Source organism: Myotis lucifugus, unplaced genomic scaffold (assembly GCF_000147115.1).
Source record: "Myotis lucifugus unplaced genomic scaffold, Myoluc2.0 scaffold_10, whole genome shotgun sequence".
Classification (NCBI taxonomy): Eukaryota; Metazoa; Chordata; class Mammalia; order Chiroptera; family Vespertilionidae; genus Myotis; species Myotis lucifugus.
The window spans coordinates 8,541,636-8,554,581 of NW_005871058.1; the positions used below are offsets into that span (position 1 = coordinate 8,541,636).

Below are 12,946 nucleotides of genomic sequence, written 5' to 3' on the forward strand. Positions count from 1 at the left end.
TCCTGCCCACTTAGCCATATCTGATAGATAGCACAAGAGGCTTCATGCTTTTACCTGGCAGTATGTTGTGGTTTGTTTTCTGTATCTTTGGATACACAAAGAAACCTGTAGCATTTGCATGTTTTTAAAATTGGCTGTCTCAGCACTGCCCTGGGAATGGGTCTGCATTTATTTTTGTAAATTGGAATTTACTGTATTATATTAAATACATTAATATAATAGCCTTTAATGCTATAATAATTATATTAAATGATATGTCTTCTATTGCAATATTAAGTCCTCATAAGATAAAGTTGAATAATGTTCTCAAAACAGTTCTTTTTAATTGAAAATGACCTGTGTAAAACACATAGCAGAGTGCCATTCATTCACTCATTCATCCAATCAATAGACATTTGGAATTTTTAAATAGCCAAGCATTGAGGCTATAGAGGTGAATTAGACATAGAACTTCTGCTAAGAACATTTAGAGCTTATAAAGTAAAATTGGCAAATAAACAAATGAGCTCATGAAAGGGTTGCAGATGCTAAGGGAGAATTTCATAATCAGTAGAATGGGAACGAGAGAGAGAGAGAGAGAGAGAGAGAGAGAGAGAGAGAGAGAGAGAGAAAGATCAATTGCAAAAGGCTCACAACTTTGAGTGGCACCATTGTCATACCACCAAGGCACCACTATAGTTCCATGATAGATTTCTGACAGGTTCCCAACAAGGCTATAGGTAACAGAATTTAATTTAATATTCTAGATTCTTGTGATTCCTGAGATGAGATGGAGAAAGATGCCCTAATACGACTTCTCTACTACCACTATTCAGCATTTATGCTGTAACTTGGTAAATCCAACTCATTTAATCTTCACCAAAACCCTAATATCTAGGCATGATTGTCACCCTCATTTTATAGATGAAGCAACCAAGGCACAGAGAGTTTTAAGAAACCGTTCAAGGTCACAGATATAGTATGTGCAGAGCTGTGAGTCAAGACCAGGCAGTCTGCCTCCTAAGTCTGTTCTCTTGATCACTGCATTGCAGCCTCTCAGGTTCATTGTGGGACCCAGCTGGGTTGGTGTCTTCTGTAAAACCTTCCTCCCTTTCATCTTTTATGAGATTGTACACTGATATTTCTTAGGTTTTAAAGAAGATCTTGTCTTTATTAGAGGGTGTGTTAGTCCATGTTGACACTGTACCCCCAACTCTGGAATATAGGGTGCTGCTTGGAGACAGCATGCCAGCCCTGAGTTGAGACCTTTCTTTCTAGTCCATCAATCCCTATACAATGGTTCTCAACCTTCCTACTATTGCAACTCTTTAATACAGTTCCTCATGTTGTGGTGACCCCCAATTTCATTGTTACAAATTGAACATAATTAAAGCATAGGGATTAATCACAAAACAATATGTCGTTATATATGTGTTTTCCGATGGTCTTAGGCGACCCCTGTGAAAGGATCGTTCGACCCCCAAAGGGGTCTCAACCCACAGGTTGAGAAAGGCTGGATCTGAAGCCCATAACAGTGCTTACCTATGAGATCTCGATGCTGAGGTAAGCGAGACCAAATGTGACTGGTTACACTAAATGCATGCCTATGTCATCCTTTGGGAATGGGTGGCTGGACTCCAGCAAGCATGTTCTAGGGTCTGGGTGAATGGTTTCTAGTGATGGTGTAGAGCCCAGAACTGGGTAAGAATGATAAATCTGTGCCACAGAGGGAGGATGGCGTCTTGACTAAGTGATCCAGCAGATCCGGATCCTAGCTCCAGCACCTGAGTTTGAATTCTGGTTCTGATATTTAGAATCAGTTATTATCATTAATATGTTAAGACTACAGATATAGAAGAAGACAGGGTTCATGTAATGCTATGGGGCTTAGGCATGAGTAAGTGGTTCTTAGAAAATTAATAGGTAAGTATTAGATGCATGTGTTCAACTGTTTCTTTTTTCTTCCTTTTAGTCGACCCAAGTCTCAAGAGGAAGAATGGGCATGGCAGAAACTGAGAACTTGTATCTGCTGACATGGGTCCTTTTAGTGGGGATGTGGCAAGGCTGTGGAATGACTCACAGCTGCCCTCAGTGTTTGTCCCACTGAAAATTTCAGGTGTGGGACAGGGCTCTGAACTCTGGTGGGGACTTTGGGGATGGGGGTGTCACAGAATGTTTCCTTCCCATATCGGCGTGCTTAAACATTGAGGACCAATCTTATTGTGAGGGGACCACCAGGTTGGCTTGTGTGCACTGCAGAGATGTATTATGGAAACACTGAGCTTGTGGAGGCATGAAGAATGGGGTGGTAGCATGAGTTAATAACCTCAAATTTTGAGGTGGGATCCTGACTTGCATACCCTTACTTCCCTTCTCACTCTCTATACCTATCCCAGGGCTACTTTCTGGAAAGCATCTGGGAGCTGCTCTGATCAATGGAAACCAGAATAAGGCACAGTGGCTAAATTGGGCATATGCCCGTCTGCATTGGGCTTTCCCCTCAACTCACCTGGGCTTTCATTCTTGCCACCACCTTCCCTCTTGGCCTCAGATCTTAGAAAGCAATGGTTTTAGTTAGCGTCTGTCCCCTTCTCTTTTTTGTTTCACATGCCTCTCCTTTGCCACCCGATAGCAAAAGACTTTATTTTTTCCCTTTCTGTTTGGGCAGTTCCATAAAATTATATTTTGCATCTTCCCTACCTATGGTTTATAATAAGATTTTGTTCCGAGTCCTACCAAACCAAATTCTCAGTATAAAAAGAGGAACAATTTGAAATTTAGAAAACTTTAGTCTTTCAAAATTATTTTATTCTTGGGACACAAAAAGCCTATTTTTGAAAGGCCAGAGTTGAATGTCAACTCCTTTTTCTTTATTTCCTGTAATAATAATCTCTTTATCCCCTAAAGCATCATTTGGTGACTGGATGAAATGCAATAAAGAAAAAGGAATCTAGGATATTTTAAAAGACCATTATATAGCTGTTGTATCTATTTGTTTATCTATCCATATCTATCTACCTACCTATCACCATCACCACCATCATCAACTGATGATCCCATCTACCTAATCTGTTTCTTTAGTGTTTATATTTATGCCTTCATTAATTTCTTTCATAGTTAAAATTTTAATATATTACTCAATGGACCATTTTAGGATGTTTAAATATGAAATAGATATTAATTGTAATTACAAAACACACAAGTAATAAAATTTTACTTGGCTACTTTAGCTTCCAGGAATTTGTCATTCCCAGTTCTGCCATCTTGTGGCAACCCTATAAACTGCACACTGGCAACCTGGAATTTCTGATCTCAGAGAAGCAACTCCCAGGTACAAGCTGATCCTGTCACACACTGGACTAGTCCACTGGTGCAATAAGTGGATTACAATTTGACTCTGAAATTTCTTTGTAAAAATTAATAATTTAAATATCCATTAAGGACTATGTAAAGATCCCATGCCTACGTTAGCTAAGGGCTGGTAGTCAGTTCTAGTAGTGGGCAAGGAAGAGGTTTGGGGAAGTCATCAATACCTGAGCCTTCTTTGCCTTAAACACTTCCCACTCCAGCCACTCCTGGAAGAGGCAGTCACCTAGAATGGATGAAGGAGATAGGTTTATTATTTTTCTTTTCTCCTTCTTCAAGAAGGTTGAGCGATTCAGAGGAGAATAGATAGATTTCCAGGTACTACATGGCAATATAGCAAAAAACTTACTATTTTTTCCCTCTTGATTACTAATAAATTCCTTTTCTGCATATGTAATAACAATCCCCTCTCTGGATATCTATCACAAGTTAATAATCTGAACTGCAGACAACATTTATGTGAAAAGATTTTTGTGTTAACATTAATTATATGAAAATGAAGATATGGAATTTTCCTTTCCACCATCCTCCTTATCCTCATTCTTTTATTCTTTTTCCTCTCTGATAATTATTGGTAAATTATTACCATTAAAGAAGCTAACTGTTAATATGTTCTTACTTTAGAGATGTTTACTAATGGAAACATCTTTTCAGAAAACAATTTGAAATTTAAATCAGAATGCCATTTTTATTAATTTACACTGGGAAATGCAACTGTCAGATGGGCTGGATATCATTTGAATATGACCAAAGCATCTCCTAATCATAATCCACAAGGGTGCATGGGGGAGGGGTTGGAAGGAAATGACTGAAATCCTACTGAATAAACAGGGGAAGTTGGATATTTAGTTGGAAGGTTTAATGCCTCGAGCTCTGCAGGCTGACAAGATGATGTACCTTCCATTCCAACGAGACACTATCATATGCCTCTCAGGATTCCAGATCATCGTATTGGCCAGAAAGGGCATTCTCTGGCTTAAACAATGCTTGCATAGATAGTTCCACTGTTGTCTTTGATAGCTCTCTCATGCTTCTGGAGTAGAATGTTAAAACTGAAGTTTCCATCAAGATGTCAAAGTGTAACAGACATGAAATTCTGAAGCTAGACTACTAAATACAGAATTTGCAAAGGAAATATATTAGACTTGGTTCCATGGCACTTGGCCTCTTTAAGCAGATTATGTATATTAAAGAGATCATGATATCAAGAGAGAATGATTTTTGTAAAGGAGGATTTGGGCACCTTTTGTGCCTGAGCGCTGAAGTGAGAATAGGTACAATGTCAAGGTTCTATGCTTACTTTGTGGTGACAGTGAGGGGGAAAAAAAAATCCATGGAGGATGAGCTGGAGTAAGAAGATTGTGTTGTCAATCTGTTGGCTGGAGTACAAAGATTCTATGTGCTTTTGAAATAGCATCAAATAAACCTGAAGGGAAGAAAAGCAGTGCGTTTGAAGCTTGGCTTGACAGACAGCTTCTTTTATTTTTTATTTTTTGTATGCCTGCCAAGTGGATGAAAGGACAGCTTCTCCTAATAGTGCTCCTATTGACAATGAAAGGTATCAGTGAATCAGCTTGTCTGAGTTCATTTCACTCTTAGTCTGCCAGCTGTAGAGAAGTAGCATTTTGCTTTCATTAGGTAGACTTCCATTGGTTATCTATTTTTTTTCCTTTCTGGTCAGACTGTACAGATTCTAGAGCTGCCTTTATCCTCTGGAGTGGTTTCTGTCTCCACCTGAGAGTTTCATGTGTTTTCTCCCTTTTTTGAGGCTCCTCCTGCCTGGAACTTTCTGACTCTCCATTCCCATTACTGCACCAAAGCATTTGTCTATGGGAAGTCATGAATCACAGAGAAAAATGAACATAGCAGTAACAAAGTAACGTCACTTTTTGTGGTAGCTTCCCTGTCCCTCTTGCTCTGGTTCACCAGTCCTAATAAGTTCAACAACATCAGCGTAGTTATTTCAAACTTTAGGCACCCCCCGCCCTCGCCCCCCCGCCATGACTGGCTGTAGATATTTTACCCCAGTCAACTCAAATACATCTTTTGATAATCTAATCTTTAATTCTGTGAGACCAGTTAGGAGCTGAAAACGAGGATTACAGGCTTTCTCGCAATGGGAGGTCAGCAACATGTGCAGCGGTGAACACGTGTTGAGGGGAGGCATGGGAAGGAACGGGGGCTTAGTGTACTTGGCAGTGCTGATTGGTGGCTTAAGCAGTGGTTCTCAACCTTCCTAATGCTGCGACCCTTTAATATAGTTCCACATATTGTGGTGACCCCCAATTTCATTGTTACAAATTGAACATAATTAAAGCATAGTGATTAATCAAAAAAACAATATGTAATTATATATGTGTTTTCTGATAGTCTTAGGCGACCGCTGCGAAAGGGTCATTCGACCCCCAAAGGGGTCGCAACCCACAGGTTGAGAATCACTGGCTTAATGTATGGTCCATATAGGAACAAGGGCTTAGGGTATTTGGCAGGTGTGGATTGGTGGTTCAATGTATAGTCCATATAAGTTACATGGTTAGTCACTCAGGTATTTCCGGGCTGCAGGTTATGTCATACTCCACCCACCAGTTGGGGGGAAGGGAGGATCTATCAAATTCTTTCTCTAATTCTTAAAGTGTTCTATCTCAAGCAGAGCAAGAGATCTAAGGGAGTACAGATATTGAACAGTTGAAGGATAGGTATGGTCAAAATAAGAGTGAGAAATAGAACAATAGAATTTCAATATGTAAAAATTCAGAAAAGGAGTTGTTACCATGAGTGACAGGGTTTAGGGAGGGGGAGTGGGTGTGAGTTGATGGTCTTGAACTTCTTGGTAAACTCCACCTCCATCAAGTATCAGCTTAAATATCCCTTCCCCAAAGAAGCTTCCCTTGGCTGGGTTCAACCTTCTTGCAATTCCTCTTCATATAATAAACATGGTATTTTTTCTTTTTAAAAAAATATGTTTTTATTGATTTCAGAGAGGAAGGGAGAGGGAGAGAATCATTGATTAGCTGCCTCCTGCACACCCCTCACTGGGGATTGAGCTGGCAACCAGGGCATGTACCCCTGACCGGAATTGAACCCAGGACCCTTCAGTCCGCAGGCTGACACTCTATCCACTGAGCCAAACTTGCTAGGGCGGTATTTTTTCTTTATAGCCTTTTCATATATGTTGTTAAACAATTATATATATGTCTTTTTCCAGCAGCTCACTGTCCCGTGAGCCCAGGGACAGAGTCTGTCTTGCTCACTGTTTTATTCCCAGCCACAGCACAGTGCTTAAAGGCAATGGTGTAGAGTAAATGCTTAGTAAATGCTAGCTGATGGTGTGTTATATGCTATGCCTGGTAACTCATGAATTTTACCTCAGTAAAATTTACATCATAAGATATAAATTTCTATCTTCCCTTATTCCTTTCTCTGGAGTGACTCACAGTAAAACCATTAATTATGAAAAGAGAATGAGTACATATATTAGGGATAGCAAGGATAAGATGGACTTGGGGCTAAACTTCATGCTGCACCAAGCTATGAATTCAGAAAGATTCCAAAAGGGTGGGAGGGTGGATCCAGGAAGAAAAATGGTGCAAGTAGATCAGCCAGTTGGCTGATGCACTTTCTGACCCCTGAGCACCATCCCGGCTCTCAGGGCAGGACTGCTGGCCCTGGGCAGCTGCATAGCAAGGAGGAGATCTGGTCGGTAAATACCCTGGAGATTACAGCCCCTCCGGAGAATTTAGTCCCAGGTGACTTGTGTGGGCTGGACAGAGTGGTCTTAGGGGCTAAGAAAGATCTCTGATGAGAAAAAGTTAGATCCTGTCGAAGACCCATTGTTATTATGAGCACCTCTGTTCCAAGTCCCCAGTCTCCAGATCACTAGGAAAAGGGAGAAAGACCAATAATCACACCTCCTCAACTTGGCGCTTCCCCTCTCACCCCTCCACATTCACCTGTGAATTTCTATGCTGAGGTCCTCATTTTCTGCTGGCCTGATAAGTAGTCTCATATTTCAAGCCTTCTTGTGGTTCTCTGCTTCAGGCATGAGCTCAGTCACAGGGAAGAACAATGTTTGATTACAACAAAGACGTCCTCGCATGGGCCAAAGGGTAACTGATTGCAGCACCATGAACCCTGAAAGATCTCAGTCTGCAGAGATCAGCCAAGACTGTTGGTGGAGAGTGGCTTTTTGATGCAACTTTTCTACCCCAGCCGTGATCATGGGGGCCTAGTTCTCAGGGACCTAAGGAAACATGATGTCAAAGGGCCATGCTGCTCATATAAGGAGATATTGGAGATTCAGAATCTAATTGGTGTTTGAGCTTCAGAAGGTGGCAGATGAAGTCTCTGATAGCATCTGAAATGGCAAAAGCTCTCTCTATTGGCTATCAGGAGGGAGGATGTGAGTGTGTGTGTGTGTACATTCCCCTCCCATTGTTGAAGACCTTCGTCGGTACCCTGATGCCTCCGCACGGGGTTATTTTGCAGCTGGGACTGTGATTTTGATGGCACAGGAGGTAGGATGGCTTTGAATGGACATCTCTCTCCTCAGGGACTCTGTTTTCTCCTCAGTACTGTGCTGCATTCTCAAGGTAAGAGTTACCTCTTCCCTGGGATCAACAGTGAGTGGACACCTTGGCAAAGGGAAAGGTCCCAGGAGTTATGGAGCTAAAGCCTCAAAGGAGACCATGCTTTTTGACCAAAAGGGAACCACAATGATTATAAATGTTGGTTCTTCTCCTGTGGGGTTTCAATTGGTCGTAGAGGCAGGTTTTTTTTTTTTTTCCAAAGACTACTAGATTTTTAAAAAAATATATTTTTATTGATTTCAGAGAGGAATGGAGAGGGAGAAAGAGATAGGAACCTCAATGATGGAGAGAATCATTGATCGGCTGCCTCCTGCATGCCCCCTACTGGGAATTGAACCCATAACCCGGGCATGTGCCCCTTGACTGGAATCAAATCTGGGACCCTTGAGTCCGCAGGCCAACGCTTTATCCATTGAGCCAAACCGGCTAGGGCAGTGGCAGGTTTTTCAAAGAAATGATAGTTGCAGACTAAGGTGAGTCAATTTTAGTTCTCTCCCATGCCTCCTTGTTTTTAAGGAGTATCTGTTTTGTGCCAGTGGCTCCCAGTGTCTGGGAAGGACTAGAGATTGACTCAGCTGGGCCTCTGGGCTGTTCCTCCCACACTGCATTTGCTTGCTTTGGAGAGGACTACCCATGAGGATTTTTATGTTTTATGTATTTATGTTCAGAGAGAGAGAGGAAGAGAGAGAGAGGAGAGAGAGAGAGAGGGAGGGAGGGAGGGAGAGAGAGAGAGAGAGAGAGAGAGAGAGAGAGAGAGAGAGAGAGAAAGGGAGACAGGGAAGTGGGTGTGAGTGTGAAGTGGATGTGATGGATGTGTGAGAGGAACATAGCATCCGAGAAGTGACTGAGTCAGTTGGTGTGTGGAATACACAGTGCCCACACTGTTGGGGTGTCACGTAAACTGTATGTAATCAGATCATAGATAATCTTGCACCTGCTTTCTTTCTTTCTGGCTGCTCTCCTTCAATCTTACAGCCTCCTCTCTGCTTGACTACAGTGTTTGCGCAGCACTAGGCTCTGTGAGAGAATTTGCTTCCTGACGCACCTATTCCTATCAGGTGTCTGCTGTAGAACAGAGGACTCTGCAGCCAGGAGAGGGGATCTCTTGCTTATAGATACCCAGCATCAGTTATGTATAGTTTCCCGAGTTCCTGCCCCAGTTCTTGTGAATTGTTCCCTGACTTGTTGAGGTTCACACCCACTCCCTAGGATGTGTTGTGAATTCTATAGGGTGCATTTTCTCTCTTACGGGTTCTTTTGTCCCTCCCTGCAAAATGGCTTCCACTGAGCCAGAGGACTGCAGGCATCAGGGATAGGGTTGCAGCAAATCTAGCCTTCAGTCTGGGTACTGATCCAGGTTGAGATGGTGCACAGCTCTGTCTCCTCTCAATGCTCATTGTCTTCCTCCTAGAGTTCAGTCTCTCAGTCCCATAACTCTCCTGGGGAAACCTCATCCCTTTAAGTGTCTGCTCCTTGAGTGTTGGCCAGATGCTAGTGAAGATTCTTCTCTTGATGGCTCTGAAGTGGAGAGGTAGGTTTTGGTCCCATGTAGAGGAGAGACAATGGGTGTTTTGATAAAAGGACACCTCTTATTATGAGAAAAACTATAGGAAATTTACTTAGTTACTTAAGAAGCAAGAACATTTAAAAAATATATTTTATTGATTCTTTACAGAGAGGAAGGGAGAGGGATAGAGAGTTAGAAACATGGATGAGAGAGAAACACCGATCAGCTGACTCCTGCACACTCCCCACTGGAGATGTGCCCGCAACCAAGGTACATGCCCTTGACTGGAATCAAACCTGGGACCCTTCAGTCCGCAGGCCGATGCTCTATCCACTGAGCCAAACCGGTTAGGGCAGCAAGAACATTTTTCCAAGGTAAGCAGCTATCCTACTAGAAATTTGTTCTTCAACTTCATATGACATTGGACTTGCTCCTTGTAAAACAGTAGTCCTGGCCTTTTTGAGCATTTGATGATTTCTGAGCTGGGCATACATTACAGGAGTCTCCACAGTGAAATCCATGATGGGCATTGGCAAGAAATTATGCCTTCAAACACACTTTATGCCATAATACACAAAAACATAAACTCCCAAAGACTGCGTAATTTGGTTATTTGGTTTACATTATTTGGTAATCTGTTTTTTAAAATTGACAATATATTTTGCACATCTTTCTAGACCATTAACTATTCTTCTTTCTCCACTAAAACATTTTATTCTATTACAACAATATATAATATTACAAGGATAATATGGAAAATTTAATTATTTTCAATCATTTATTTATATGACCAACATGCAATATATTCACGTGATCACTTGTGTGGGTATTTAGTTGTTTTCATTTTTGAAGTTATGAAAAGAAGTTGTTCAACTTCCTTGTATTTACATATAAGGACTCTCCATGATTATTTTTCTCAATAACATTTTAAAAGTGAAATTGCTGTTCTCTAGGCTCTGAATACCTTTAAGGCTTTTGATACATAGAGATTAATTGCCCACCAGAAATGTTTGCACTAAATTTTATTCCCACTAACGTTGGATGAGAATATTAGTTTTCACATACCTTCACCAGCATTGGGTTTTTATCACATTTTAAAATCTTAGCCCAAACTGGTGTATGTTAGGCAAAAACTGGCATATATTCGCTAATTTAATCCTTTATTTGTGAATTACTTGCTCATGACATTTGTACTTTTTATCTTTGGATGTTTGTCATTTTTGTTACAATTTCTATTGGAACTCTTTATACCACTACTATTACTATACTACCACTACTACTATCACAACTGCAAATACTACCACCAGATACTGATACTACATTCACTTATATGAACTCATTTGAGTGCACAACAATCCTACAAGGTGGAGTATATATATTAATAATATATATTTATTTTTTGGCTTGAGCAGATTTTATTTTGCAGTCAAGAATGCAGCAGACAATGTAAGAGTAATTTCTAAACTGAACTCTCAGTGGTGAGGTGACTCTGGTCCAGAATAGGGCTGAAGCAACTGAAAATTTGAGAGGTCCAGGTTTAGATCTAAGAAGGTGTATGTGGTATATTCACGATGCTGCTTTAAAAATTCTCTCCTTGTCTTTGGTAAAACACAGTTTTAGTAAAATGTAATTTGCTGCACAGCAATATATGACTAATTGAGGGGTTCCCACCAAAGCGAGAAAACAGCAGGGTGGACAACCTGGAGACTTATATAAGTGGCTTAATTGCTTCATCCAAATAAGATTTCTTCCTGAGTGACCAATTCTGTAACCTTGATGCTACCTGAAATAGGGACCTAAACCCTCTCTATCTTTTCATATCTGTTTCTCATTCAGTACCTTAGATTCCTGCTTTGCTGAGGCCCTAGAATCATCTCTACTAGCTTTGAATTGAGGTCACCAAAATGAGAATTTTTTTTCTTATAATGTAATCAGCGCTCAGTCCCTGGGGTATCCATTCTCACTGCTCAGGTCTCTGCTTGGGTCCATATGCTTTCATTCTGGAAAAATAGAAGTGGTGCATCAAAAAGGGAAACATCTGTAAAGATGCTGAATTTGAAAAGAATCCTTGTGTATTAGTCTGCTCAGGTGAGCTGCCATAGCAAAATACTGCAGACTATATGGCAACAAATTACTGCCAAACATGGCAGCTTAGTGAGCAAGAATCTAGTATCTACTATCTCTTAGTTTCTGTGGGCGAGGAATCTGGGCATGGCTTATCTTGGTCCTCTGACTTATGCTCTCTCACAAGGCTACAATCATCTTAAGGGTCATCTGGGAGTGAATACTACCAAACTTATCCACCTAGTTAATTGGCAGCATTTAGACCAGCAGTTCTCAACCTGTGGGTCTCGACCATCGGGCAACACATATAGCATATCAGATATTTACATTACAATTCGTAACAGTAGCAAAATTACAGTTATGAAGTAGCAATGAAAATAATTTTATGGTTGGGGGTCACCACAACATGAGGAACTGTATTAAAGGGTCGTGGCATTAGGAAGGTTGAGAACCACTGATTTAGACCTTGATGAACAGTTTAATAGAACCTCAGTCCCTTGCTGGCTATTGGCTGGAAGCCTCCCTCAGTTCTTTGTCATGGAGGTTTCTCCATACACAGCTCACAATTTGGCAGCTGGCGTCATTGCAGCAAGCAAATAAGAGAGTAAGATAGATCAAAAAGAGAGAAACCAGAGTCCTCTTGAAACCAATTTCTTAAGTGACAGCTCATCGATTTTGCCAAATTCCACTTGTTGGATGCATGTTACTGGGTTCATCCCACAATCAAGTGTGAGGAAGATTATGTGAGGGTGTGAATGCAAGGAAATAGGAATAATCAGGATTTTAGAGGCTGCTTAACACACTCCTCTGTTCCAAAGCTAGATGAGAGTGCTCCCTGTGGGCCAGAGGGGAGAGAAGATTCCTCCACTGGCCTGGTGGGCCATGAACTATAACTGGGATGGTGAACTTTGGCCCCTACCAGCCTTAGGCATTATCTATTGAGACAACAGCATCCTGATCCTCTAAAGGCCTATCCTCAGTGGGGTGCCTGGAGCTGGATCTTACTAGCTGGTGAGAAATAATTGTGTGCATCTCTTTCCAACTCTGTACTTAGTGATGCCACATTGATAGCTTAAAACTGGTCACAGTGGGAATACAGGGTAGGGCAAAAGTATGTTTATAGTTGTGAAATAGTTTATTCTCATATTATTATTTATTAACTATTATATTATTTTCCATATGAACAACTGTAAACCTACTTTTGTCCCACCCTGTATTTACACCACAGAAATAAACAAATGCTATACATAGAGATATTTTTGAAACCCTAGATAACTATTTTTTTCTTCTGAGTGATTCTCCTTTTACTTATTACAGTTTAGTTGTAATTTTGATGTGGTCATGGGAGGTGGTGAGAATAGTGTTTACATACTCTGCCATCTTGACCTTTGGAACTCTCCCAGAGATCTAGGTTTTTAATACTAAACACACACCACTGTACGGT

General features: G+C 41.0%; 1 protein-coding gene across 1 annotated transcript in view; it reads left to right on the forward strand.

Annotated features, from left to right (window-relative positions):
• LOC102428432 (antigen WC1.1-like) overlaps positions 1–12,946 on the forward strand; it is a 47,528-nt gene that overhangs the window by 6,274 nt on the left and 28,308 nt on the right. Inside the window, exons 2-3 of the mRNA XM_023750009.1 lie at positions 1,431–1,542; positions 1,952–2,095. Coding sequence (XP_023605777.1) covers positions 2,014–2,095 — 82 coding nt within the window. The 5' untranslated portion in view covers positions 1,431–1,542; positions 1,952–2,013. The remainder of the gene's footprint in view (positions 1–1,430; positions 1,543–1,951; positions 2,096–12,946) is intronic.